General features: G+C 47.6%; 1 protein-coding gene across 1 annotated transcript in view; it reads left to right on the top strand.

Moving 5' to 3' along the window:
- LOC124022070 (A disintegrin and metalloproteinase with thrombospondin motifs 7-like) overlaps positions 1-27605 on the top strand; it is a gene marked incomplete at its 5' end in the record, with an annotated part of 127409 nt that overhangs the window by 36814 nt on the left and 62990 nt on the right. Inside the window, 4 exon segments of the mRNA XM_046337130.1 lie at positions 5462-5606; positions 22814-22906; positions 24200-24345; positions 27390-27559. Of these exon segments, the coding sequence (XP_046193086.1) occupies positions 5462-5606; positions 22814-22906; positions 24200-24345; positions 27390-27559 (554 nt within the window).

Here is a 27605-nt window from a genome sequence, read left to right on the forward strand (position 1 = left end):
TGGATATTGTAATGGCCTTTAGCCATAGTTTTATAAATTAATTGCAAAGACACCTGTTGTAAAAGTAATGGTTTAAACATCCTTTGCCGAATCTGTCCGGCTCAAATGTAATAACCCACCATACTGCAGGCAATAAAACACGTGACCGTGAACTACCCGAGTGCTCCAGTCGGCTCCAATGTGACTGTATAGTGTCTGAGGGATGTAATTGGACATCAGCGTTGCTCACTGAGTTCCACACATCTTTTTACATTGTTAGGAGAGAAACTAGCCTGGTCTTAGATCTTTGTACCGTCTTGCCAACTCCTGTGGTCATTGTTTAGCCATACAATGACCATACAAGTCGGCGATACAGCACAAACAGATCTGGGACCATGCTTGAGAGAAAGAAGCCTGCTGGGAGGATTGGATTCTTGATAGCAGTTCCACTTGCTGCTATGATCACACCTCACCAATTACTGGGTCAGAATCAGTGGCCTGGGCTGTGATGCAGAGATAAACATCATTCAATCCAATAACATGGTAGCCTGCCAAGGGTACAAATGATCCTTTTCTCTATTCACAGAGCTTTCAGACTAATCAGTGTGACTGAAAGCAGAACAACTGGTCTTGATTGAACACTTCAATAGTTTTATTGAATACCTTTACCAACTCTCGATGGAGTTGTGTTCTGGCTGCCTCAGGATCTCTTCTAATCTGTTATTGTGTTGCTTGATGGCAGTCATTTGAAAGCAGTTGAACAGACGCCAGTCACAGTCACTTATGATCATGTGTTTTTTTATATACTTTAAGTAAACAGGAAAGTACTGTTGCCTTAGAAGTTTATTTTATTTGGCCTGGTCAAGGGTCACGCATCTTGTTATATTGTCCATATTTTGGTCAATTGGACAAGCAGCTGGACTTCTGCTTATGAGAACAGCAATGTGTGTTCTTCTGTAAATGCTCAGCTGTGCCATACTGTTGCTGTGGAGTTGTGACCTTATTGTCCTTATCTACTCTCTCCCTTGGCTGCATGTTGGATTATGTGGAAATGTACTACTGTACCTAAAACTATCTGCCCACATTTGAATGAGTCTTCCTCCCGTCCAGTGTTTCCTCTGGAAACATATGTAGCAGTGGGGGGAAAGGTCACCACACCCACCCCCTATTTTGGGTCATTTTTATGTTGGACTGAGAAGCTCTGTTCTGGTGACTTTTTAAAAGGACATTCTACTCTAAAATGAATGAAAAAACATGGAATAATGCAAACTCCATATAAAATATAATTTACACCTCCAGAAATGAGAGACAAATAATGTATTGGTCAAAAATGAACTCGCCTAGAGTCTCAGGTGTGCCGCAAGAAAATAACCTGGCGGGTGAAATGAAAACATTCTTTCAACACATTGGTTGGCTCGTGGTTCAGAACAATTACATTGGCTGGCTCGTGGTTCAGAACAATTACATTGGCTGGCTCGTTGTTCAGAACAATTACATTGGTTGGCTCGTTGTTCAGAACAATTACATTGGTTGGCTCTGGTTCAGAACAATTACATTGGTTGGCTCGTGGTTCAGAACAATTACATTGGTTGGCTCGTGGTTCAGAACAATTACATTGGTTGGCTCGTGGTTCAGAACAATTACATTGGTTGGCTCGTGGTTCAGAACAATTACATTGGTTGGCTCGTGGTTCAGAACAATTACATTGGTTGGCTCGTGGTTCAGAACAATTACATTGGTTGGCTCGTGGTTCAGAACAATTACATTGGTTGGCTCGTGGTTCAGAACAATTACATTGGTTGGCTCGTGGTTCAGAACAATTACATTGGTTGGCTCGTGGTTCAGAACAATTACATTGGTTGGCTCGTGATTCAGAACAATTACATTGGTTGGCTCGTGGTTCAGAACAATTACATTGGTTGGCTCGTGATTCAGAACAATTACATTGGTTGGCTCGTGGTTCAGAACAATTACATTGGTTGGCTCGTGATTCAGAACAATTACATTGGTTGGCTCGTGGTTCAGAACAATTACATTGGTCTGAAACATTTTAAATCAATATAATACACTTTTAAAAATATTAATCAATATCATACACTTAAAAATGTTTAAATCAAGATAATACACTTTTAAAAATATTACTCAATATCATACACTTAAAAAAACCAGGAGCTTGTTGTGTAGCATTGTGTTGTGAATTCCATTATGTGAGCAGCGAGGCAGACATAAGGCTACCAACCATGAATTGAGAGTGTGGAGCCGGGAACAGTCCGTTATTTGTGTGGTGTGAAAACATTCTAATTTGTCCAAATGCAGAGCTTATGTTCCCTCTTCCCACGTGAGAATACGACATGTTGACTTTCCCTGGATAGCCTAGCTCACCCTTAAATGGCTAACATAGGCCTCTCCGGATAAATAGAAATAAAGGTTATGATCAGGGCAGGGGTGCAACTTTGGTTTTAGAAATGGGGAGGGACATAACATATTATTATAATTATTATTTGTGTTTAAAAAATTCAAATGTTTTTTATTATTATTATTATTATTATTATTATTATTATTATTTTATTATTATTTGTATATTTATTATTTGTATATTTTCATCAAGTCTGATAAACTCTCCAAACAGCCTACCTGACCGCTCGGAGGCGTCCACATGGTCCTAAAGCACACCGCTGCCTCCCTTTGTATCACATTCCAATGATAAAACTGGGGGGGACAAAAATGCAAATTTCTGAATGTGGGGGGGGGGCATGTTGCGCCCCCGGATAAGGGTATAGGCTATAGCACCATTGTGGAAACAGGTGCTGCGAGAGTGAAATCAACACGGTAGATTGTTACACAGCCTGCATTAAGTGATTGTTGCACAGCCTGCACTAAGTGATTGTTGCACAGCCTGCACTAAGTGATTGTTGCACAGCCTGCACTAAGTGATTGTTGCACAGCCTGCACTAAGTGATTGTTGCACAGCCTGCACTAAGTGATTGTTGCACAGCCTGCACTAAGTGACTGTTACACAGCCTGCACTAAGTGATTGTTGCACAGCCTGCACTGAGTGATTGTTGCACAGCCTGCACTAAGTGACTGTTGCACAGCCTGCACTAAGTGATTGTTGCACAGCCTGCACTAAGTGATTGTTGCACAGCCTGCACTAAGTGATTGTTGCACAGCCTGCACTAAGTGACTGTTACACAGCCTGCACTAAGTGATTGTTGCACAGCCTGCACTGAGTGATTGTTGCACAGCCTGCACTAAGTGACTGTTACACAGCCTGCACTAAGTGATTGTTACACAGCCTGCACTAAGTGACTGTTACACAGCCTACACTAAGTGACTGTTACACAGCCTGCACTAAGTGATTGTTACACAGCCTGCACTAAGTGACTGTTACACAGCCTGCACTAAATGCAAGCAAGGTAAGACTATTTTCCTCAAATAAGTGTTCATTATTACATTAATTCATGCTTAGACGATGCATAGGCCATATAAAATGGTGTGGTTGGCAAGAGTTTGAGTAGCCTACTAAAATACATTAAGCCTATTTGTAGCCTATATTTGATTCTGGGAATTCTCTCCTTATGGCACTCGTAACTTGAATGCGCCTGTAAAGGAATATTTATCTTGCATAGAACACACAGCAACAATCCGACTGGTACTGCTTTCAAACATGATTTATGCTATATTGCCTCCCCCTTTCATCCATTACAAACATATGTTGGGCGTCTATTTAAATAAATCCATTGTAATTATACACCATCAAAAATAAATCCATTATTCATTTGTTTAGGCAGGTCCTAAGAAACATTAAAAGACTAATAACATGTATTTGTAAAAAAAAATGTCATGTCATATTTTGAGTTTCATTATGTTAGGCTGCTGGTTTGTGGCATGCACACAAAATCAATAGTTTTGTCCATTAAACAAATATTTTTCCCACACAACTTGCATCATGGCAATGTGTGGAACTGCTGTCATATAAAAAAGGTGATATTTGATGTTTAATGCAAGCCCATGCTTTTTTGATCTCTTTCCTAATCTGGTTGTCAGGGAGTAGCCCAGGGTCTTACATTGAGAGTATCTTCATCATGTTACCCACAGAAAATAATAGCAATCTATATATTTTCAAAAGCATTTGAAAATTCCAGTGTTCATATTTCACAACCTTTGCAGGCTTTTAGAGTTGCCTATATCCAACACCAGAGGTATTCAGCTCTTACCTTATGAGGTCCGGAGCCTGCTAGTTCTCTGTTCTACTGTACCTGATAATGAATTGCACCCACCTGTTGTCCCAAGTCTAAATCAGTCCCTGGTTGTCAGACTTTTCTAATCATTACTCGTTTTGTTGGCAGATGTGGACCGCTCCAGCATGTTAAAAGTGTGCCCAGGCAGAAATGATGCATACTAATATAAAATCAATCACTTAGAATTAAAACTGTTCCAATACTAGGATTTGTAAATGTCCCTTATGGAGATAGATTGGACCCCCATAAAAGGGGGATTGACTCATTGATCGTTATGTTCATGTGATAGAATGCCTGCTGTACTCATGTGGTTCCAGCTTGGCATTTTGACTGAGCTGGAGTTGACTTCTAACGATTGGTTTGACTGTGACGCCTGCTTGATTCTGTGTCATGCAGACAGCTCTCTAAATTCTGTTAGCCTCCTGTCAGCTTTTTTACATGGAGACCTTGTCAACGCCGTCACTGTCTACTCAGTCACATACAGCCCTGTCAACTATGAAATATATGGCCCATTAAAATTAGGCTCAATCATATTTAAGCCCCCTCCATTTTGTTCCAGCCTTAAAGGGATAGTTTGGGATTTGTCAATTTTGTTTATTCTTTATTTAACTAGGCAAGTTTGTTAAGAAAATATACTTATTTAAAATGATGGCCTACCCCGGCCAAACCCTAACCCCGGCCAAACCCTAACCCGGACAACACTGGGCCAATTGTGCGCCGCCATATGGGACTGCCCATCACGGCTGGTTGTGATACAGCCTGGAATCGAACCAGGGTCTGTAGTGACACCTCTAGAAATGAGATGCAGTACCTTAGACCGCTGCACCACTTGGGAGCCCCAAAACAAGAAGACTGATAATGAAGCTTGTTATCTATTTTACCAGAGTCCAATGAAGTCTTGGATACCATTTCTATGTCTGTCTAGTGTGAAGGAAGATAAGAGGTACTTTCACGAGCCAATGCTAACTACTGTTAGCACTAGCTTAGCCAGGCTATCAGTTTTTTCACTAAGCTAGTAAGCATTGGCTCGCAAAACTGTCTCTAACTTCCTTCATACTGGACGCAGAGTCATACAAATGGTATCCAAGAGTTCATCTGATCTGGGGAAGTAGATAACATGCTCATTGCCCAAATCCTAAACTATCCATTTAATAACACACCTTTTCAGGATCTCGATGTGTGCATGTTTCACTATAATGCGTTTGTCTGACCACCCTGTTGTTGTGGTTGTTCCTCCTCAGTCGAGGCTGGGGCTGGTGCCTGGATGACCCCCCCATGCGGGACGTGCTGGATCTGAACTCTGTTCCCCCCGGGGTCCTGTACAGTGCTGCCCACCAGTGCCGCCTACAGTACGGCTCTGGATCCCTGCTCTGTGACGACGTGGATGTAAGACCCCTGAATCTGAACCAATACTTGTCTGTTTCTTCAGCATACTCCTGCTATCTGCATATCCCTCCATGGTGTGTCCCCTCTGTCCCACAACCCTCATCACAGCTCTCCCCTTCTCACTTCTCCTCTTGTCCTCTCTGTCCTACAACCCTCATCACAACTCTCCCCTTCTCACTTCTCCTCTTGTCTTCTGTCCCACAACCCTCATCACAGCTCTCCCCTTCTCCCTTCTCTTGTCCTCTCTGTCCTACAACTCTCCCCTTCTCACTTCTCCTCTTGTCCTCTCTGTCCCACAACCCTCATCACAGCTCTCCCCTTCTCACTTCTCCTCTTGTCCTCTCTGTCCCACAACCCTCATCACAACTCTCCCCTTCTCACTTCTCCTCTTATCCTCTCTGTCCCACAACCCTTCTCACTTCTCCTCTTATCCTCTCTGTCCCACAACCCTTCTCACTTCTCCTCTTGTCCTCTCTGTCCTACAACCCTCATCACAACTCTCCCCTTCTCACTTCTCCTCTTGTCCTCTCTGTCCCACAACCCTTCTCACTTCTCCTCTTGTCCTCTCTGTCCTACAACCCTCATCACAACTCTCCCCTTCTCACTTCTCCTCTTGTCCTCTCTGTCCTACAACCCTCATCACAACTCTCCCCTTCTCACTTCTCCTCTTATCCTCTCTGTCCCACAACCCTTCTCACTTCTCCTCTTATCCTCTCTGTCCCACAACCCTTCTCACTTCTCCTCTTGTCCTCTCTGTCCTACAACCCTCATCACAACTCTCCCCTTCTCACTTCTCCTCTTGTCCTCTCTGTCCCACAACCCTTCTCACTTCTCCTCTTGTCCTCTCTGTCCTACAACCCTCATCACAACTCTCCCCTTCTCACTTCTCCTCTTGTCCTCTCTGTCCTACAACCCTCATCACAACTCTCCCCTTCTCACTTCTCCTCTTGTCCTCTCTGTCCCACAACCCTTCTCCTTCTCCTCTTGTCCTCTCTGTCCTACAACCCTCATCACAACTCTCCCCTTCTCACTTCTCCTCTTGTCCTCTCTGTCCCACAACCCTTCTCACTTCTCCTCTTGTCCTCTCTGTCCTACAACCCTCATCACAACTCTCCCCTTCTCACTTCTCCTCTTGTCCTCTCTATCCTACAACCCTCATCACAGCTCTCCCCTTCTCACTTCTCCTCTTGTCCTCTATCCTACAACCCTCATCACAACTCTCCCCTTCTCACTTCTCCTCTTGTCCTCTCTGTCCTACAACCCTCATCACAGCTCTCCCCTTCTCACTTCTCCTCTTGTCCTCTCTGTCCTACAACCCTCATCACAACTCTCCCCTTCTCACTTCTCCTCTTGTCCTCCTCTTCACTAACATTGCTCTTCATTCCCCCACTAGTTACTGTAACCCTGCGTCACCTTCTTCTCCCTCAATCACTTCCTTACTGCTCTCTGTCTTTATTCTCACATCACCCTCCATTTTGCTCTTTACTCCCCCACTCCTCATTACTCCTCATCTGCATTACTCCTCCACTCCTCATTCTCATTATTCCTCATCCTCATTACTCCTCCACTCATAATTTCTCCCCATCCTCTTTACGCCTTATCCTCGTTACTCTTCATGCTCTTTACGCCTCATCCTCATTACTCCTCCACTCATCCTCATTCATCCTCATTACTCCTCCCCTCATCCTCATTAATCCTCATTACTCCTCATCATCATTATTCCTACACTCCTCGTCCTCTTTACTCCTCATCATCATTACTCCTCATCCTCATTACTCCTCATCATCATTATTCCTACACTCCTCATCATCTTTACTCCTCCACTCCTCATCCTTATTGCTCCTCATCCTCATTACTTCTCATCCTCTTTACTCCTCCACTCCTCATCATCATTACTCCTCATCCTCATTACTCCTCATCATCATTATTCCTACACTCCTCATCCTCTTTACTCCTCCACTCCTCATTCTCATTACTCCTCATCCTCATTACTCCTCATCCTCTTTACTCCTCCACTCCTCATTCTCATTACTCCTCATCCTCATTACTCCTTATCCTTATTTCTCCTACACTTTTCCTCTTTACTTCTCCACTCATCGTCCATATTACTCCTCATCCACATTACTCCTCATCCACATTACTCCTCATCCTCATTACTCCTCATCCTCATCCTCTTTACTCCTCCACTTCTCATCCTCATTACTCCTCATCCTCTTTACTCCTCCACTTCTCATCATCATTACTCCTCATTCTCATTACTCCTCATTCTCATTACTCCTCATTGTCATTACTCCTCATCCTCTTTACTCCTCCACTCCTCATTCTCATTACTCCTCATCCTCATTACTCCTTATCCTTATTTCTCCTACACTCTTCCTCTTTACTTCGCCACTCATCGTCCATATTACTCCTCATCCACATTACTCCTCATCCTCATTACTCCTCATCCTCTTTACTCCTCCACTTCTCATCCTCATTACTCCTCATCCTCTTTACTTCTCATCATCATTACTCCTCATTCTCATTACTCCTCATTCTCATTACTCCTCCACTTCTCATCCTCATTACTCCTCATCCTCTTTACTCCTCATCATCATTACTCCTCATCATCATTACTCCTCATTCTCATTACTCCTCATTCTCATTACTCCTCCACTTCTCATCATCCTTACTCCTCATTCTCATTACTCCTCGTCCTCTTTACTCTTCATCCTCTTTACTCTTCATCCTCTTTACTCCTCTCCTCTTTACTCTTCATCCTCTTCACTCCTCTACTCCTCATTCTCATTACTCTTCATCCTCTTTACACTTCTTCCTCTTTACTCCTCTCCTCTTTACTCCTCTCCTCTTTACTCCTCTCCTCTTTACTCCTCTCCTCTTTACTCTTCATCCTCTTTACTCCTCATCCTCTCTACTCTTCATCCTCTACTCCTCTCCTCTTTATCCTCTACTCCTCATCCTCTTTACTCTTCATCCTCTTTGCTCCTCTACTCCTCATCCTCTTTACTCTTCATCCTCATTACTCCTCTCATCTTTACTCCTCTACTCCTCATCCTCATTACTCCTCCACTCCTCGTCCTCTTTACTCCTCCACTCCTCATCATCATTACTCCTCATCCTTATTGCTCCTCATCCTCATTACTCCTCATCCTCTTTACTCCTCCACTCCTCATCATCATTACTCCTCATCCTCATTACTCCTCATCATCATTATTCCTACACTCCTCATCCTCTTTACTCCTCCACTCCTCATTCTCATTACTCCTCATCCTCATTACTCCTCATCCTCTTTACTCCTCCACTTCTCATCATCATTACTCCTCATCCTTATTGCTCCTCATCCTCATTACTTCTCATCCTCTTTACTCCTCCACTCCTCATCATCATTACTCCTCATCCTCATTACTCCTCATCATCAATATTCCTACACTCCTCATCCTCTTTACTCCTCCACTCCTCATCATCATTACTCCTCATCCTCATTACTCCTCATCATCAATATTCCTACACTCCTCATCCTCTTTACTCCTCCACTCCTCATTCTCATTACTCCTCATCCTCATTACTCCTTATCCTTATTTCTCCTACACTTTTCCTCTTTACTTCTCCACTCATCGTCCATATTACTCCTCATCCACATTACTCCTCATCCACATTACTCCTCATCCTCATTACTCCTCATCCTCATCCTCTTTACTCCTCCACTTCTCATCCTCATTACTCCTCATCCTCTTTACTCCTCCACTTCTCATCATCATTACTCCTCATTCTCATTACTCCTCATTCTCATTACTCCTCATTGTCATTACTCCTCATCCTCTTTACTCCTCCACTCCTCATTCTCATTACTCCTCATCCTCATTACTCCTTATCCTTATTTCTCCTACACTCTTCCTCTTTACTTCGCCACTCATCGTCCATATTACTCCTCATCCACATTACTCCTCATCCTCATTACTCCTCATCCTCTTTACTCCTCCACTTCTCATCCTCATTACTCCTCATCCTCTTTACTTCTCATCATCATTACTCCTCATTCTCATTACTCCTCATTCTCATTACTCCTCCACTTCTCATCCTCATTACTCCTCATCCTCTTTACTCCTCATCATCATTACTCCTCATCATCATTACTCCTCATTCTCATTACTCCTCATTCTCATTACTCCTCCACTTCTCATCATCCTTACTCCTCATTCTCATTACTCCTCGTCCTCTTTACTCTTCATCCTCTTTACTCTTCATCCTCTTTACTCCTCTCCTCTTTACTCTTCATCCTCTTCACTCCTCTACTCCTCATTCTCATTACTCTTCATCCTCTTTACACTTCTTCCTCTTTACTCCTCTCCTCTTTACTCCTCTCCTCTTTACTCCTCTCCTCTTTACTCTTCATCCTCTTTACTCCTCATCCTCTCTACTCTTCATCCTCTACTCCTCTCCTCTTTACTCCTCTACTCCTCATCCTCTTTACTCTTCATCCTCTTTGCTCCTCTACTCCTCATCCTCTTTACTCTTCATCCTCATTACTCCTCTCATCTTTACTCCTCTACTCCTCATCCTCATTACTCCTCCACTCCTCGTCCTCTTTACTCCTCCACTCCTCATCATCATTACTCCTCATCCTTATTGCTCCTCATCCTCATTACTCCTCATCCTCTTTACTCCTCCACTCCTCATCATCATTACTCCTCATCCTCATTACTCCTCATCATCATTATTCCTACACTCCTCATCCTCTTTACTCCTCCACTCCTCATTCTCATTACTCCTCATCCTCATTACTCCTCATCCTCATTACTCCTCATCCTCTTTACTCCTCCACTTCTCATCATCATTACTCCTCATTCTCATTACGCCTCATTCTCATTACTCCTCATCCTCTTTACTCCTCCACTCCTCATTCTCATTACGCCTCATTCTCATTACTCCTCATCCTCTTTACTCCTCCACTCCTCATTCTCATTACTCCTCATCCTTATTTCTCCTCATCCTCTTTACTCACTCACTCATCGTCCATTACTCCTCATCCACATTACTCCTCATCCTCATTACTCCTCATCCTCTTTTCTCCTCCACTCTCATCCTCATTACTTCCTCATCCTCTTTACTCCTCATCATCATTACTCCTCATCTCATTACTCCTCATTCTCATTACTCCTCCACTTCTCATCCTCATTACTCCTCATCCTCTTTACTCCTCATCATCATTACTCCTCATTCTCATTACTCCTCATTCTCATTACTCCTCCACTTCTCATCATCATTACTCCTCATCCTCTTTACTCCTCATCATCATTACTCCTCATTCTCATTACTCTTCATCTCATTACTCCTCCACTTCTCATCATCCTTACTCCTCATCCTCTTTACTCCTCTACTCCTCATCCTCTTTACTCTTCATCCTCTTCACTCCTCTACTCCTCATTCTCATTACTCTTCATCCTCTTTACTCTTCTCCTCTTTACTCCACTCCTCTTTACTCCTCTCCTCTTTACTCCTCTCCTCTTTACTCTTCATCCTCTACTCTTCATCCTCTTTACTCCTCATCCTCTCTACTCTTCATCCTCTACTCCTCTCCTCTTTACTCCTCTACTCCTCATCCTCTTTACTCTTCATCCTCTTTGCTCCTCTACTCCTCATCCTCTTTACTCTTCATCCTCATTACTCCTCTCATCTTTACTCCTCTACTCCTCATCCTCATTACTCCTCCACTCTTCATCTTCTTTACTCCTCATCCTCTTTACTCCTTATCCTCTTTACTCATCCTCATTACTTATCCAGTCCTCATTCTCTGTCACTCAGTTATGTTCTTCTCCTCTCTATACTCACATCACCCCTATAACCTCTCAACAGACTGCTGTCTGCCCCATTAAAATGATCACACCTATAACCTCTCAACAGACTGCTGTCTGCTCCATTAAAACATCACCCCCATAACCTCTCAACAGACTGCTGTCTGCTCCATTAAACCATCACCCCCATAACCTCTCAACAGACTGCTGTCTGCTCCATTAAAACATCACCCCTATAACCTCTCAACAGACTGCTGTCTGCTCCATTAAAACATCACCCCTATAACCTCTCAACAGACTGCTGTCTGCTCCATTAAAACATCACCCCTATAACCTCTCCACAGACTGCTGTCTGCTCCATTAAAACATCACACCTATAACCTCTCAACAGACTGCTGTCTGCTTAAACCATATATGAGACATGCTCTCTAAGTGGCCACCAATCGCATCAATACACACAGCTTCCTGCGTCAGTACACACTGTGCAGCAATGCTCCGGCAATTGTCCATGTTATTGGAGTGACCGAATTTAAAGGGCAACAAATTGGAACAAAAGCATTTCATCTTTAAAGCCCAGATGTGTTGGCAAACGAGCTACAAGCCAATACATGCATATAAGGTTCAAAGTGGCAAGCTTTATGGTTTAGGACACTCAAACCTATTGGATTCACAAGTCTTTGTTTGTCTAAAAGTGTTTACAAAAAAAGGTGCAGAGAGTTTTAGACACACAAGCATATGTTGTCTTGGTTCCAGTCACGCTGCTGAAGGCAATTTTCCAGTTCTGATTCCGTTTACATTTCATGATGAAGGGGAAGACCCACAGAAGAACATACACAGAATCTGTGTTAACAGCATATGTTCATCCCCGGCGTACTTCTCAAAACGTTAATGAGAGGAACAGGTTCAATGAGTTCATCTGTACGTTAATGAACAATCATGATTCCAATAGTACCCTTTTGATAGAAAATGCTTGCCTGCTGACAGTTGATTGCCTAGGCTTCACTGTAATGTGAAAAAGATGCCGTGAGCGATAATACACTGGTCTCACATTTTAAACAGTACATCCATAAACAAGCAGCCTATAGGTTTCCCGTATTTACCTAATACACCCCTCGGGAATTCCTCGCTTGCCGCTTGATTGAATAGCGTCCCCCTTAACTGTAACAGTTTTTGACAGAATCTGAGGGGGCCTATATGTGTTGGGTTAAAGGAAAATGGGGTGATTTGCTCGAATTACCAGCGAGCTGCTGTGAGGGCCAGAAAGATAAACTCCCAGCCGCCTCGGGAGGCGGAAATAGAGCCGCCGAATGTGTATCCATTTATCACTTCTGGAATTATGGCGATTTGAGCTGGAATTACACCCGTTCCCCCTGTCAAAATGGATGTTTGGTATATCTGGCTCTTGGAAACCGTCAAGGTTTAAGTGGTTAGAACAACTGGCGCGAGACAGCGGGGAGGATAGCTGATTAACAAGCCCCTTGCTGGGCACTGAGCTCATAATTTGAGCTCATTGAGGAGTTATGCAGTGAAGTCAGCTGGAACAGGATGGATGGTGGCGCAGGACTGTGTTCCTGCAGACTTTACATAGAATTCCTCTGGCAGGGTGTTGTGTTGTGGAAACCATGTAGTTTACACCAAATCCTCTGCTTTCTAAACTGCCCTGTAAGGTTGAGAAAAATTGGCATTTCAATAGAGAGAGGGAGAAGAGAGGGAGGGAGGGGGAGTAGAGAGGGAGGGAGTGGGGAGTAGAGAGGGAGGGAGTGGGGAGTAGAGAGGGAGGGAGTGGGGAGAGAGAGGAAGGGAGTGGGGAGAGAGGGGGAGGGAATGGGGAGAGAGAGGAAGGGGGAGTAGAGAGGCAGGGAGTGGGGAGTAGAGAGGGAGGGAGTGGGGAGTAGAGAGGGAGGGAGTGGGGAGTAGAGAGGGAGGGAGGGGGAGTGGGGAGGATGGGAGTGAGAGGGGAGGGAGAGAGAGAGGGAGGGAGGGGGAGGAGAGGAGGGAGTGGGGAGGAGAGGGAGGGAGAGAGAGAGGGGGGAGTGAGAGGGAGGGAGTGGGGAGAGAGAGGGAGGGAGTGGGGAGAGAGAGAGGGAGGGAGTGGGGAGTAGAGAGGAGGGAGTGGGGAGAGGAGAGGGAGTGGGGAGGGAGAGGGGGAGTAGAGGGGAGGGAGGGAGTGGGGAGTAGAGAGGGGAGGGAGGGGGGAGTAGAGAGGAGGAGGGGGGGGAGTAGAGAGGGGGGAGAGGGAGTGGGGAGGAGAGGGAGGGAGGAAGGGAGTGGGGAGAGAGAGGGGAGGGGGGAGTGGAGGAGAGAGAGGGGAGGGAGTGGGGAGAGAGAGAGGGGGAGGGAGGGGGGAGGGAGTGGGGAGAGAGAGGAAGGGAGGGGGAGAGAGAGAGAGGGAGGGGGAGAGAGAGGGGGGGAGTGGGGAGGAGAGAGAGGGAGGGAGTGGGGAGAGAGGGGGGGGAGGAGTGGGGAAGGGGGAGTGGGGAGAGAGAGGAAGGGAGGGGGAGAGAGAGGAAGGGAGGAGAGGAGGGGGGGGGGAGAGAGAGGGGGGAGGGAGAGTGGGGAGTGAGAGGGAGGGGGAGAGGGGAGAGGGAGTGGGGAGAGAGAGGGGGAGAGGAGGAGGGAGGGGGAGAGAGAGGAGGGGAGTGGGGAGTAGAGAGGGAGGGAGTGGGGAGAGAGAGGGAGGAGAGGGGGAGTGAGGGGAGGGAGTGGGGAGGGAGGGGGTGGGGAGAGAGAGGGAGGGAGTGGGGAGAGAGAGAGGGAGTGGGGAGAGAGGGAGGGGGGAGAGAGAGGGAGGGAGGGGAGAGAGAGGGAGGGAGGGGGGAGGGAGGGGGAGAGAGGATGGGAGTGGGGAGAGGAGGGAGTGGGGAGAGAGAGGGAGGGAGTGGGGAGTAGAGAGGGAGGGGGAGAGGGGGGGGAGGGAGTGGGGAGTAGAGAGGGAGGGAGGGGGGAGAGAGAGGGAGGGAGGGGGAGAGAGAGGGGAGGGAGGGGGAGTGGGGAGAGAGGGAGGGGGAGTGGGGAGAGAGAGGGAGGGAGTGGGGAGTAGAGAGGGGAGGGGGAGTGGGGAGAGAGAGAGGGGAGGGAGGGGGAGTGGGGAGAGAGGGAGGGAGGGGGAGTAGAGAGGGAGGGAGGGGGAGAGAGAGAGGGGGGGAGTGGGGAGAGAGAGGAGGGAGGGGGAGAGGGGGAGGGAGTGGGGAGAGAGAGAGGGAGGGAGGGGGAGAGAGAGGGAGGGAGTGGGGAGAGAGAGGAGGGAGAGAGAGAGGAAGGGAGTGGGGAGAGAGAGGGAAGGGAGGGGGGTGGGGAGAGAGAGGAAGGGAGGGGGAGAGAGAGGATGGGAGTGGGGAGAGAGAGGGAGGGAGTGGGGAGAGAGAGGAAGGGAGTGGGGAGAGAGAGGGAGGGAGTGGGGAGAGAGAGAGGGAGAGGGAGTGGGGAGAGAGAGAGGGAGGGAGTGGGGAGAGAGAGGGAGGGAGTGGGGAGAGAGAGGAGGGAGGGAGTAGAGAGGGAGGGAGTGGGGAGAGAGAGAGGAGGGAGTGGGGAGAGAGAGGGGAGTGGGGAGAGAGAGGAGGGAGAGAGAGGGAGGGAGTGGGGAGAGAGAGAGGGGAGTGGGGAGAGAGAGGATGGGAGTGGGGAGAGAGAGGATGGGAGTGGGGAGAGAGAGGAAGGGAGTGGGGAGAGAGAGGAAGGGAGTGGGGAGAGAGAGGAGGGAGGGAGTGGGGAGAGAGAGGGAGGGAGTGGGGAGAGAGAGGATTGGGGAGAGAGAGGGAGGGAGTGGGGAGAGAGGGAAGGGAGTGGGAGTGGGGAGAGAGAGGAGGGGGAGTGGGGAGAGAGAGGAAGGGAGTGGGGAGTGGGGAGAGAGAGGAAGGGAGTGGGGAGAGAGAGGAAGGGAGTGAGAGGGAGGGAGTGGGGAGAGAGAGGGAGGGAGTGGGGAGAGAGAGGAAGGGAGTGGGGAGAGAGAGGAAGGGAGTGGAGAGTAGAGAGGAAGGGAGTGGAGAGAGAGAGGAAGGGAGTGGGGAGAGAGAGGAAGGGAGTGGGGAGAGAGAGGAAGGGAGTGGGGAGAGGGAGGAAGAGAGAAGGGAGAGAGAGGGATCTCCTGGGGAGAGAGAGGGGGAGGGAGTGGGGAGTAGAGAGGGAGGGAGTGGGGAGAGAGAGGGAGGGAGGGAGTGGGGAGTAGAGAGGAAGGGAGTGGGGAGAGAGAGGAAGGGGGAGAGGAGGGAGGGGGAGAGAGAGGAGGGAGGGGGAGAGGAGGGGAGTGGGAGAGAGAGGATTTCTTTGGGGAGTCTGTGTTTTGGGAGGGGGAGAGAGGGAACAGTTCCCAGAGAGGTGAGAATTTGGGGAGAGAGAGGAGGGAGTGGGGAGAGAGAGAGGGGGAGAGGAGAGGGAGGGAGAGTAGAGAGGAAGGGAGAGGAAGAGAGAGGAAGGGAGTGGGGAGAGAGAGGAAGGGAGTGGAGAGAGAGAGGAAGGGAGTGGGGAGAGAGAGAGGAAGGGAGTGGGGAGAGAGGGAAGAGATAACTTCAGGAGAGAGAGGGAGAGAGAGAGGAGGGAGGGAGAGAGAGGAGGGAGGGGGAGGAGAGGGAGGGAGGGGGAGGGAGAGGAGGGAGGGAGGGAGGAGAGGGAGGGAGGGAGGAGAGGAGGGAGGGGGAGGGAGGGAGGGAGGGAGGGAGGGGGAGGGAGGAGGGAGGGGGAGGAGAGAGGAGGGAGGGAGAGAGAGAGGAGGGAGGGGGAGGGAGGGAGAGAGAGAGAGGGGAGAGAGAGAGAGAGAGAGAGAGAGAGAGAGAGAGAGAGAGAGAGGAGAGAGAGAGAGAGAGAGAGAGAGGAGAGAGAGAGAGAGAGAGAGAGAGAGAGAGAGAGAGAGAGAGAGAGAGAGAGAGAGAGAGAGAGAGAGAGAGAGAGAGAGAGAGAGAGAGAGAGAGAGAGAGAGAGAGAGAGAGAGAGAGAGAGAGAGAGAGAGAGAGAGAGAGAGAGAGAGAGAGAGAGAGAGAGAGAGAGAGAGAGAGAGAGAGAGAGAGAGAGAGAGAGAGAGAGAGACCACACACCAACATTCTCATCCAGGGTTGGAGTTCCTACAGCCCTTTGTATGAATAACATTAGCTGCTCACTCCGTGTGCTTGGCTTTACAGGAAGCCCACCAGGGCAGGAAAGCAAGCGTGGGATAGATCATCTCCTTCAACCCTTTTTGGTGCTATTGCCAGGACTGAAGCAGGAAACCTGAATGGAATTAGGGAATCATTGGTTTCCTCTTCCCCTTTCGATAGTGGTTGGGAGGAGGACTATTTCTTTCTTAGTCTGTGTTTTGTAAACAACTCTGGAACAAAACATTCCCAATCAAATAAATGAGTGAGAATTTGACACTTTTCCCAACGGGCAAATCTTGTTGAAATGACGACATTCCAAGATTAGAACCAAGTGGTTGTGGGTTTTAAGGCTGAATCATAACTTCAGGTCTGAATTGACATTTATGCGTGATTTAGCAGGATTTAGTTATTCCGAGTTGGGATGTAATTTACTAGCTCGTTAGTAAGTAAGCGTTTCGTATACAACGAGGATACATGTTTACCAATCACTAACTGGCTGATGGAGGGATGAAGATATTACATCAAATGAAGGGATGAATTGTAGTTGTATGGAGATTTAATAAGGAGAGCCCAAATAAAGAACCACGGTGTCATTATTAAATGTAACGTGGACAAGCTGTATGATGTAGTAAAGTACATGAGCTGTATGATGTAGTAAAGTACATGAAGACCGTCAAATACACAAACTATAAATCCCTTTTGATAGCATCATTAATATATCAAATGCTCATTAATATATCAAATGCTCATTAATATATCAAATGCTCATTAATATATCAAATGCTCATTAATATATCAAATGCTCATTAATATATGCGCGCACACACACACACATGGTTGGGCCTGAAGACTGTAAGAAATTTGCATAGCAATAACTCCATTCCCTTGTGAAACACTAACCAGGTGTCCATCTTACTTTTTTAATGTGAGTAAAGTACATGTCCTCTGATGGAAACCGCTAATTTGCAAATTCTGACAAAGCAAAATACCTTTGACAAGGTGGGATCTTTTTGTGTCTGTAAAATGAATTATGCTAGAAATTGAGGTTATTTACATAACCATCATATCGAAGTAAACTTGGAATCACGTGATATTTTGTGTGGTCCTCCCACTACGACTCAGGAAAGCATGCAGTTTATTAGGCTACAGATGAAATAAATTATGATGAACTTCACAGGGTGGTGAAAGTGCACGGTGATGAACTTCACAGGGTGGTGAAAGTGCACGGTGATGAACTTCACAGGGTGGTGAAAGTGCACGGTGATGAACTTCACAGGGTGGTGAAAGTGCACGGTGACGAACTTCACAGGGTGGTGAAAGTGCACGGTGAAGAACTTCACAGGGTGGTGAAAGTGCACGGTGAAGAACTTCACAGGGTGGTGAAAGTGCACGGTGACGAACTTCACAGGGTGGTGAAAGTGCACAGTGACGAACTTCACAGGGTGGTGAAAGTGCACGGTGATGAACTTCACAGGGTGGTGAAAGTGCACGGTGACGAACTTCACAGGGTGGTGAAAGTGCACGGTGATGAACTTCACAGGGTGGTGAAAGTGCACGGTGACGAACTTCACAGGGTGGTGAAAGTGCACGGTGATGAACTTCACAGGGTGGTGAAAGTGCACGGTGACGAGCTTGATGCTCCTTTCCAATCAATATCCAGGGTCTTATTCTGGTGACATGAGGATTGACACTTGGCTGCTGCTTATTTTTATTTGTCAATCTTGCTCTTTTGTCTCTAATAATGTCATCATGCAGGTTAAACCCTCTGTATGTGTGAGCTGTTGGCTAGAGCACATGTACCAAAACCAGAGTGGGCCCCTCGCTGTATCACGCAACACACAGAGTTTAAAATGTGATGGAAACACATTTAATTTATATTTCTTGTATTTGGTACATGGGAATTTAACCTCATAAGTTATGTTTATGTGCACTATGTCATCACGCAACACATCAAGTTCATTTGGTGGAAAAACATCTCTGGTGGGAAAAATGAGCATATTGTTTTTCTGCAGGTGTTAGAATTTTTAAATTCAAATTTGTCAACAATTGTATGGACCTAGCTACTGACACATCCATCCTATCATTCCCCACAGAGGCACAACACAGCATGCAGGGCTGACATGATTGTTCTGTTCACTTCTTCTTTGTTTTATCTCCTTTTTGATAACCACAACAGTCTTCTGAGTATGACCGAATGGACCAGCCAATCTGTCTGCGATGTTTGTCGAGTAATTGAAAAAGAAGGGCATCAGCTCTCTCACAGTTCGATAGATGTTTGTTCATTGTCCTCTAGCGCGTTCTAAAGCCGAACAGCTTCAAGAAGGTCAATGCTAACGTCAGAATCAGACACCGCTGACCATTCTGCCTCTTCACAAACAAAATGTCAGTCCCCCCCCACAAAAATACACACAAGTCTATCTCCATCGTCCCAATCTCCCAGCACCAGTCCGATAAACCCTGAAATCGTCCTTTTGGAGCTCTTATCTCAAGTCTCCACATTCAGCAATGGAGTAGATGGTGAAGTCCCAGTCGCCCCCCTCTCTCCTTGGTGTTGTGTGAGGGAGCAGACCATGTCTCTCTCCAGAGAGGCTTGTAGTAGCTTCCCAACGTGTCATCCCATGCCACCAGCTTGTACTTATCGCAGCACCAGGACGCCAGACCGGAGTCACTGTCTCTGACCTAGGGTCAATCTTTAAGAGTGCTCTCAGAGTCGGACGCACCTCCGGACACCCCCCTCAGGGCTCAGACACAAGCGATCTTCCTCATGATAAGAAAGCTTTTCGGCGGGATAAAATGCTGAGCAGTGAACTTGGTACCATTTTGCCAGTGCAAAGGTTAAGACTTGGCTTGTGTATCAGCAAAGATTATGTAGGAGGCTCGGTGGGTGGTGTAGGGGGCTCGGTGGGTGGTGTAGGAGGCTCGGTGGGTGATGTAGGGGGCTCGGTGGGTGGTGTAGGAGGCTCGGTAGGTTACGTAGGGGGCTCGGTGGGTGGTGTAGGAGGCTCGGTGGGTTACGTAGGGGGCTCGGTGGGTGATGTAGGGTGCTCGGTGGGTGGTGTAGGAGGCTCGGTGGGTTACGTAGGGGGCTTGGTGGGTGGTGTAGGGGGCTCGGCGGGTGGTGTAGGGGCTCGGGGTGGTGTAGGGTGGTGTAGGGGCTCGGTGGGTGGTGTAGGGGCTCGGTGGGTGGTGTAGGGGGCTCGGTGGGTGGTGTAGGGGGCTCGGTGGGTGGTGTAGGGGGGGGCTCGGGGTGGGTTGGGTTACGTAGGGGCTTGGTGGGTGGTGTAGGAGGCTCGGTGGGTGATGTAGGGGGCTCGGTGGGTGATGTAGGGGGCTCGGTGGGTGGTGTGGAGGCTCGGTGGGTTACGGGGGGCTCGGTGGGTTACGTAGGGGGCTCGGTGGGTGGTGTAGGGGGCTCGGTGGGTGGTGTAGGGGGCTCGGCGGGTGATGTAGGGGGCTCGGTGGGTGGTTTCTGGGGCTCGTGGGTGATGTAGGGGGCTCAGTGGGTGGTTTTGGGGGCTCGTGGGGGTGATGTAGGGGCTCGGTGGGTGGTGTAGGGGGCTCGGTGGGTGATGTAGGGTGCTCGGTGGGTGGTGTAGGGGGCTCGGTGGGTTACGTAGGGGGCTCGGTGGGTGGCGTAGGGGGCTCGGTGGGTTAGGGTAGGGGGCTCGGTGGGTTACTCGGTGGGTGGTGTAGGGGGCTCGGTGGGTGGTGTAGGGGCTCGGTGGGTGGTGTAGGAGGCTCGGTGGGTGGAGGCGTAGGGGGCTCGGTGGGTGATGTAGGGGGCTCGGTGGGTGATGTAGGGGGCTCGGTGGGTTATGTAGGGGGCTCGGTGGGTGGTGTAGGAGGCTCAGTGGGTTACGGGGGCTCGGTGGGTGATGTAGGGGGTGGGTGATGTAGGGTGCTCGGTGGGTGATGTAGGGTGCTCGGTGGGTGATGTAGGGGCTCGGTGGGTTACGGGGGCTCGGTGTGTGATGTAGGGGGCTCAGTGGGTGACATAGGGGGATCGTTGGGTGATGTAGGATGCTCGGTGGGTGGTTTCTGGGGCTCGTGGGTGATGTAGGGGCTCAGTGGGTGGTTTTGGGGGCTCGTGGGTGATGTAGGGGGCTCGGTGGGTGGTGTAGGGGCTCGGTGGGTGATGTAGGGGGCTCGGTGGGTGGCGTAGGGGCTCGGTGGGTGGCGTAGGGGGCTCGGTGGGTGATGTAGGGGGCTCGGTGGGTGGGTAGGGGGCTCGGTGGGTGGCGTAGGGGGCTCGGTGGGTGGCGTGGGGGCTCGGTGGGTGGCGTAGGGGGCTCGGTGGGTGGTGTAGGGGGGCTCGGTGGGTGGCGTAGGGGGCTCGGGGTGATGGGGGCTGGGGGGGGCTCGGTGGGTGGCGTAGGGGGCTCGGTGGGTGGCGTAGGGGGCTCGTGGGTGATGTAGGGGGCTCGGTGGGTGGCGTAGGGGGCTCAGTGGGTGGCGTAGGGGGCTCAGTGGGTGACGTAGGGGGCTCGGTGGGTGACGTTGGGTGGCTCGGTGTAGGACATCTACACCACCTGATGTCACAGGAAGGCCATAAAGATCATCAAGGACAACAACCACCCGAGCCACTGCCTGTTCACCCCGCTATTATTCAGAAGGCGAGGTCAGTACAGGTGCATCAAAGCAGGGACTGAGAGACTGAAAAACAGCTTCTATCTCAAGGCCATCAGACTGTTAAACAGCCACCACTAACATTGAGTGGCTGCTGCCAACACACTGACTCAACTCCAGCCACTTTAATAATGGGAATTGATGGAAATTGATGTAAAATATATCACTAGCCACTTTAAACAATGCTACTTAATATAATGTTTACATACCCTACATTACTCATCTCATATGTATATACCATACTCTATATCATCTACTGCATCTTTATGTAATTCATGTTTCACTAGCCACTTTAAACTATGCCACTTTGTTTACATACCCTACATTACTCATCTCATATGTATATACTGTACTCGATACCATCTACTGCATCTTGCCTATGCTGCTCTGTACCATCACTCATTCATATATCTTTATGTACATATTCTTCATCCCTTTACACTTGTGTGTATAAGGTAGTAGTTTTGGAATTGTTAGGTTAGATTACTCGTTGGTTATTACTGAATTTCGGAACACTCGCATTAACATCTGCTAACCATGTGTATGTGACAAATAAATTTGATTTGATTTGAAGCGTGTAATATAGTTTTCTAGCAAAGACCAATGCAGTACCAACTGTAAATGAATCAATAGTTTAATTCCACAAGATGGTTGACCAAGATGGTTACCTAGTTAAAGTTGTGGCTAGCTAGCTAACTAAATTACCAACTAATTTTGCGAACTGCACATCACTACCCATGAAGCATCGTTACCCAGCACTCCACAAAAACTGTCTCATAGCGAGTGATGTCACCAATTGAAACACTACTAGCTCGCACCGCTAACTAGCTAGCCATTTCACACCGGTTACAACAGCATGGAAGGTTCTTTTGAAATATGCCGTCCTGTGGGGCTCAACATTGATTCATGAAGTATTCATGAAGTAACATCCCCAGATAGTGTAGAGAGAAATGACATCCTTAATGCCAGAGAGCATTACTTCACAGATGGCTACAGTACATATCATTTGATTCTGTAATGGTTTTCTTGGAACATATCGTATTAATCCTAATCCTCGCTGTACGTCTCTGTCGTGTTTTAAACCCGGTAATGTTTGCTGTTCCAAATCCTTTCCTGAGCTAAACCTCTCGGGAAATAACCAGAGTAAATCAGATGTACTGTATGTTTTTGGATATGGCAGACGTGTGCCTCTCGCTTAATACCTCATCTTTATACACACATCGCCGCTACATGTCTACAGTAACTAGAAAATAAGACCATTAGTCACAGTTCACTACATTTTCACAATTGGTTTCACAATATTATATACAGTACCAGAACAGGATTCAAATAGCATAATAGTATATGAAATCGCTCAAATACTTTTAGTCTCTGTTTGAGCCAGCCTGGAGTGCCAGAAGGTCAGACTTTGCAGTGAAAGTTGGAATCCATAGTAATTCATAAGGCGACCTTATTTCGAGATCAACTGCTCATTACAACTTACTTCAATGTTCTTCTGTTGAAAAATGTACATATCATGTCAGCTACACATTATTTAGATGTGTCTTTGTGAAATGATGTCAGCCATCTCTCTGTACTGGGGCCCTGGCTCAGAAGACAGCTGGCTCTCATGCCCTTAGCAACTGTTCCCAGGGATGTTTTAATGTTTAATTCATCATGTTGGAGGCATAATTGAGTTGATGTGGGCAGGAAGTAACTACGACTCTTTGTCTCTTCCCTGTAGAACGTCTGCAGTACGTTGTGGTGCACTGTGGGGACAACTTGTCACTCAAAGCTGGATGGTGCAGTCGACGGGACCAGGTGTGGTGAGGACAAGGTGAGTGTAAACACTTCCTGGGACCAGGTGTGGTGAGGACAAGGTGAGTGTAAACACTTCCTGGGACCAGGTGGGGTGAGGACAAGGTGAGTGTAGACTCTTCCAGGGACCAGGTGGGGTGAGGACAAGGTGATTGTAAACACTTCCTGGGACCAGGTGGGGTGAGGACTAGGTGAGTGTAAACACTTCCTGGGACCAGGTGGGGTGAGGATTAGTTGAGTGTAGACACTTCCTGGGACCAGGTGGGGTGAGGACTAGGTGAGGGTAGACACTTCCTGGGACCAGGTGGGGTGAGGACTAGGTCAGTGTAGACACTTCCTGGGACCAGGTGGGGTGAGGACAAGGTGAGTGTAGACTCTTCCTGGGACCAGGTGGGGTGAGGACAAGGTGAGTGTAAACACTTCCTGGGACCAGGTGGGGTGAGGACTAGGTGAGTGTAGACACTTCCTGGGACCAGGTGGGGTGAGGATTAGGTGAGTGTAGACACTTCCTGGGACCAGGTGGGGTGAGGACTAGGTGAGTGTAGACACTTCCTGGGACCAGGTGGGGTGAGGACTAGGTGAGTGTAGACACTTTCTGGGACCAGGTGGGGTGAGGACTAGGTGAGTGTAGACACTTTCTGGGACCAGGTGGGGTGAGGACTAGGTGAGTTTAGACACTTCCTGGGACCAGGTGGGGAGAGGATTAGGTGAGTTTAGACACTTCCTGGGACCAGGTGGGGTGAGGACTAGGTGAGTGTAGACACTTCCTGGGACCAGGTGGGGTGAGGACTAGGTGAGTTTAGACACTTCCTGGGACCAGGTGGGGTGAGGATTAGGTGAGTTTAGACACTTCCTGGGACCAGGTGGGGTGAGGATTAGGTGAGTTTAGACACTTCCTGGGACCAGGTGGGGTGAGGATTAGGTGAGTTTAGACACTTCCTGGGACCAGGTGGGGTGAGGATTAGGTGAGTTTAGACACTTCCTGGGACCAGGTGGGGTGAGGATTAGGTGAGTTTAGACACTTCCTGGGACCAGGTGGGGTGAGGATTAGGTGAGGGTATTTTATTCTCTTGATTTTCCTCCTCGTTACCAGGATGACTTGAGGAGTTAGGTAAAAAAAACTATCAATTTTAGAATTGCTAGCCCAATGTTGCTGCTTCTGGTAGTATGTTTGTAATCGTGCACTGGAGACTGTGTTTTTGTACCCCCAAACATAAGGAAATGATGAGTTAGTTCATGAAGACCTAGAAGATTATAAATCACAATGTTTCACTGAGCATCCAAGTGAAGTATTGAAATGTGTGATTGTCAGTGGTGCTTTGACGGGGAGTGTGTGGCGGTGGGACACCAGCCTGAGAGCGTCAAAGGGGGCTGGGCTCCATGGAGCGAGTGGTCTGCCTGTTCCAGAACCTGTGGGGCCGGAGTTCAGAACGCCCAGAGGGACTGCGTCAACCCAGTGTAAGTCCTAATGGATTAGTCTACGCACCTGCACCGGAGAATTAGAATTAGTAGAACGCACATTCAAATTCAAAGCAACATTCTGTGGTGTGAACACCGGCAGGTACACCATCTTGTGTTATCTGGTTTCAGATGTATTTTTAAAGCAGAACACCAAGGGGCTCTCGCAGGAGGGGCACCGCTTACTGTTAGTATATAGTTTATGCTGTTGACTCATCAGTACTAAACAGGGACTTAAATAACCCTTAAAGCTACACTCTTTAATCTCTGTTTTCACCCACTATGTGGCACTAACATTACTATTTGTAAATAGTTGTTGGGTACTTGCCAATGTAACTACCTCTGAGTATTGTAATTCTGTGTTAACGTCCCCAAAGCCAAAGATGAGAGGGCTGTTTTTAGGGCAGTTACCACAGAATACTGTTAACAAACAGTGGTAGAAGAAGGCCTGCACGTTTAAAAGCACAAAATATCAATCAGTATGTGGACATCGGTGTGTTTAAAAAAAAACATTTACTTCACCTTTATTTAACCAGGTAAGCTAGTTGAGAACAAGTTCTCATTTGCAACTGCGACCTGGCCACGATAAAGCATAGCAGTTCGACACATACAACAACACAGAGTTACACATAGAATGAACAAAACATACAGTCAATAATACAATAGAAAAAAAAGAGTACAAAGTCTATATACAGTGAGTGCAAATTAGGTCAAATAAGGGAGTTAAGGCAATACATAGGCCATGGTGGCGAAGTAATTACAATATGGCAATTAAACACTGGAATGGTAGATGTGCAAAAGATGGATGTGCAAGTAGAGATACTGTGGTGCAAAAGGAGCAAAATAAATAAATACAGTATGGGGATGAGGTAGATAGATGGGCTGTATACAGATGGGCTATGAACAGGTGCAGTGATCTGTGAGCCTCTCTGACAGCTGGTTCTTAAAGCTAGTGAAGGAGATGGGAATCTCCAGCTTCAGACTTTTTTGCAGTTCGTTCCAGTCAGTGGCAGCAGAGAACTGGAAGGACAGGCGACCAAAGGAAGAATTGGCTTTGGGGGTGACAAGTGAGATATACCTGCTGGAGCGTGTGCTACGAGTGGGTGCTGCTATGGTGACCAGAGCGCTGAGATAGGGCGGGGCTTTACCTAGCAGAGACTTGTAGATAACCTGTAGCCAGTGGGTTTGGCAACGAGTATGAAGCGAGGGCCAAGACCGATGTCCAGGTACTGTACGTATCAGATATTCCAGTGGACTATACATGCAGACCATGCTCCATCAGACCATGTTCCATCAGACCATGTTCCATCAGACCATGTTCCATCAGACCATGTTCCATCAGACCATGTTCCATCAGACCATGTTCCATCAGACCATGTTCCATCAGACCATGTTCCATCAGACCATGCTCCATCAGACCATGCTCCATCAGACCATGTTCCATCAGACCATGTTCCATCAGACCATGTTCCATCAGACCATGTTCCATCAGACCATGTTCCATCAGACCATGTTCCATCAGACAATGTTCCATCAGACAATGTTCCATCAGACCATGCTCCATCAGACCATGCTCCATCAGACCATGCTCCATCAGACCATGCTCCATCAGACCATGCTCCATCAGACCATGTTCCATCAGACCCATGTTCCATCAGACCATGTTCCATCAGACCATGTTCCATCAGACCATGTTCCATCAGACCATGTTCCATCAGACCATGTTCCATCAGACCCATGTTCCATCAGACCATGTTCCATCAGACCCATGTTCCATCAGACCCATGTTCCATCAGACCCATGTTCCATCAGACCCATGTTCCATCAGACCCATGTTCCATCAGACCCATGCTCCATCAGACCATGTTCCATCAGACCATGTTCCATCAGACCATGTTCCATCAGACCAGAGAGAGAAGTGGCAGACATTTTGATTGATGGGATCCAATAGGATTGTGTTAGGAGTTCATAGTTTCCCGACATGGAAGAGAGAGAAGTGGCAGACATTTTGATTGATCCAATAGGATTGTGTTAGCAGTTCATAGTTTCCCGACATGGAAGAGAGAGAAATGGCAGACATTTTGATTGATCCAATAGGATTGTGTTAGGAGTTCATAGTTTCCCGACACGGCAGAGAGAGAAGTGTCAGAAAAGGCAGCACTGTGCTGTTGGGGCTACTGGAGGACTGGCATTGGGCAGTGGTGAAAAGTACTGTCAAAATAATTTAAAGTACTACTGAAATAGTTTTTTTGAGTATCTGTACCTTACTTTACTATTTATATTAATGACAACTTTTACTTTTACTTCACTACATTCCTGAAGAAAATGGTACTTTTTAGCCCATACATTCTCCATGACAACCAGAAGTACTTGTTACATTTTGAATCCTTGCTTAGCAGGACAGGATAATGGTTCAATTTCCATTACAATGCCTTACAATAGAGGAGAGAACTCACTTGAGGACCGCTTGAAGAGCATTAGCATTCATAAGAGGAGTGTCTCTGATTGCAGTTATCATTGGTTGTGTTGGTAAGGACTTCACCGCATCATCACTTATGTCATCCCTTTATTTTCAATGACCAATGAACATGAAATGCACATTATGTTCACAAAATAACATTTCAACCATCGAATGACACAGAATCTGTCATTTAAGTTCGTGCTGTAGTCTCATTTTCACCTCATCACCTGATTTACTTAAAGGCCCAGTGCACTCAAAAACTAGATTTCCCTGTGATTTTATATGTAATTCCACACTGAGTTGGAATAATGCTATTAAATTATGAAAATGATGATAATGCCCTTTTAGTGTAAGATCTGTTTGAAAAGACTTCCTGAAATTTCAGCCTGTATTGGTGGGATGGCCAGGCTTGTAAAAGATACTGTATCTATGTCAATGTGAGTCACCCGTGTTGAGCCTCCCCCCGCCCCCGGTTGTCACATGCCCTACAGCCACCTGAAAATACTATTATCATCCATTTAAAGACATGCCTGTTTGTCCACTAACAGGATGACACTCCGCTCTACTCTCTCCTCTCCTCCAGTCCCAAGTACGGAGGGAAGTACTGCGTGGGGGAGCGAAGGCGCTACAAGATCTGTAACAGCACCCGCTGCCCCCCCAACCAGCCCTCCTTCAGACTCATCCAGTGCAGTCACTTTAACACCATGCTTTACAAGGGCAAGTTCTACAAATGGGTGCAGGTCAACAACCGAGGTGAGTGTGCGTTGTTCTAGCTAGATACTGTAACATAAACTCTTAC

The sequence above is a fragment of the Oncorhynchus gorbuscha genome, unplaced genomic scaffold (genome assembly GCF_021184085.1).
Source record: "Oncorhynchus gorbuscha isolate QuinsamMale2020 ecotype Even-year unplaced genomic scaffold, OgorEven_v1.0 Un_scaffold_1285, whole genome shotgun sequence".
Taxonomy (NCBI): Eukaryota; Metazoa; Chordata; class Actinopteri; order Salmoniformes; family Salmonidae; genus Oncorhynchus; species Oncorhynchus gorbuscha.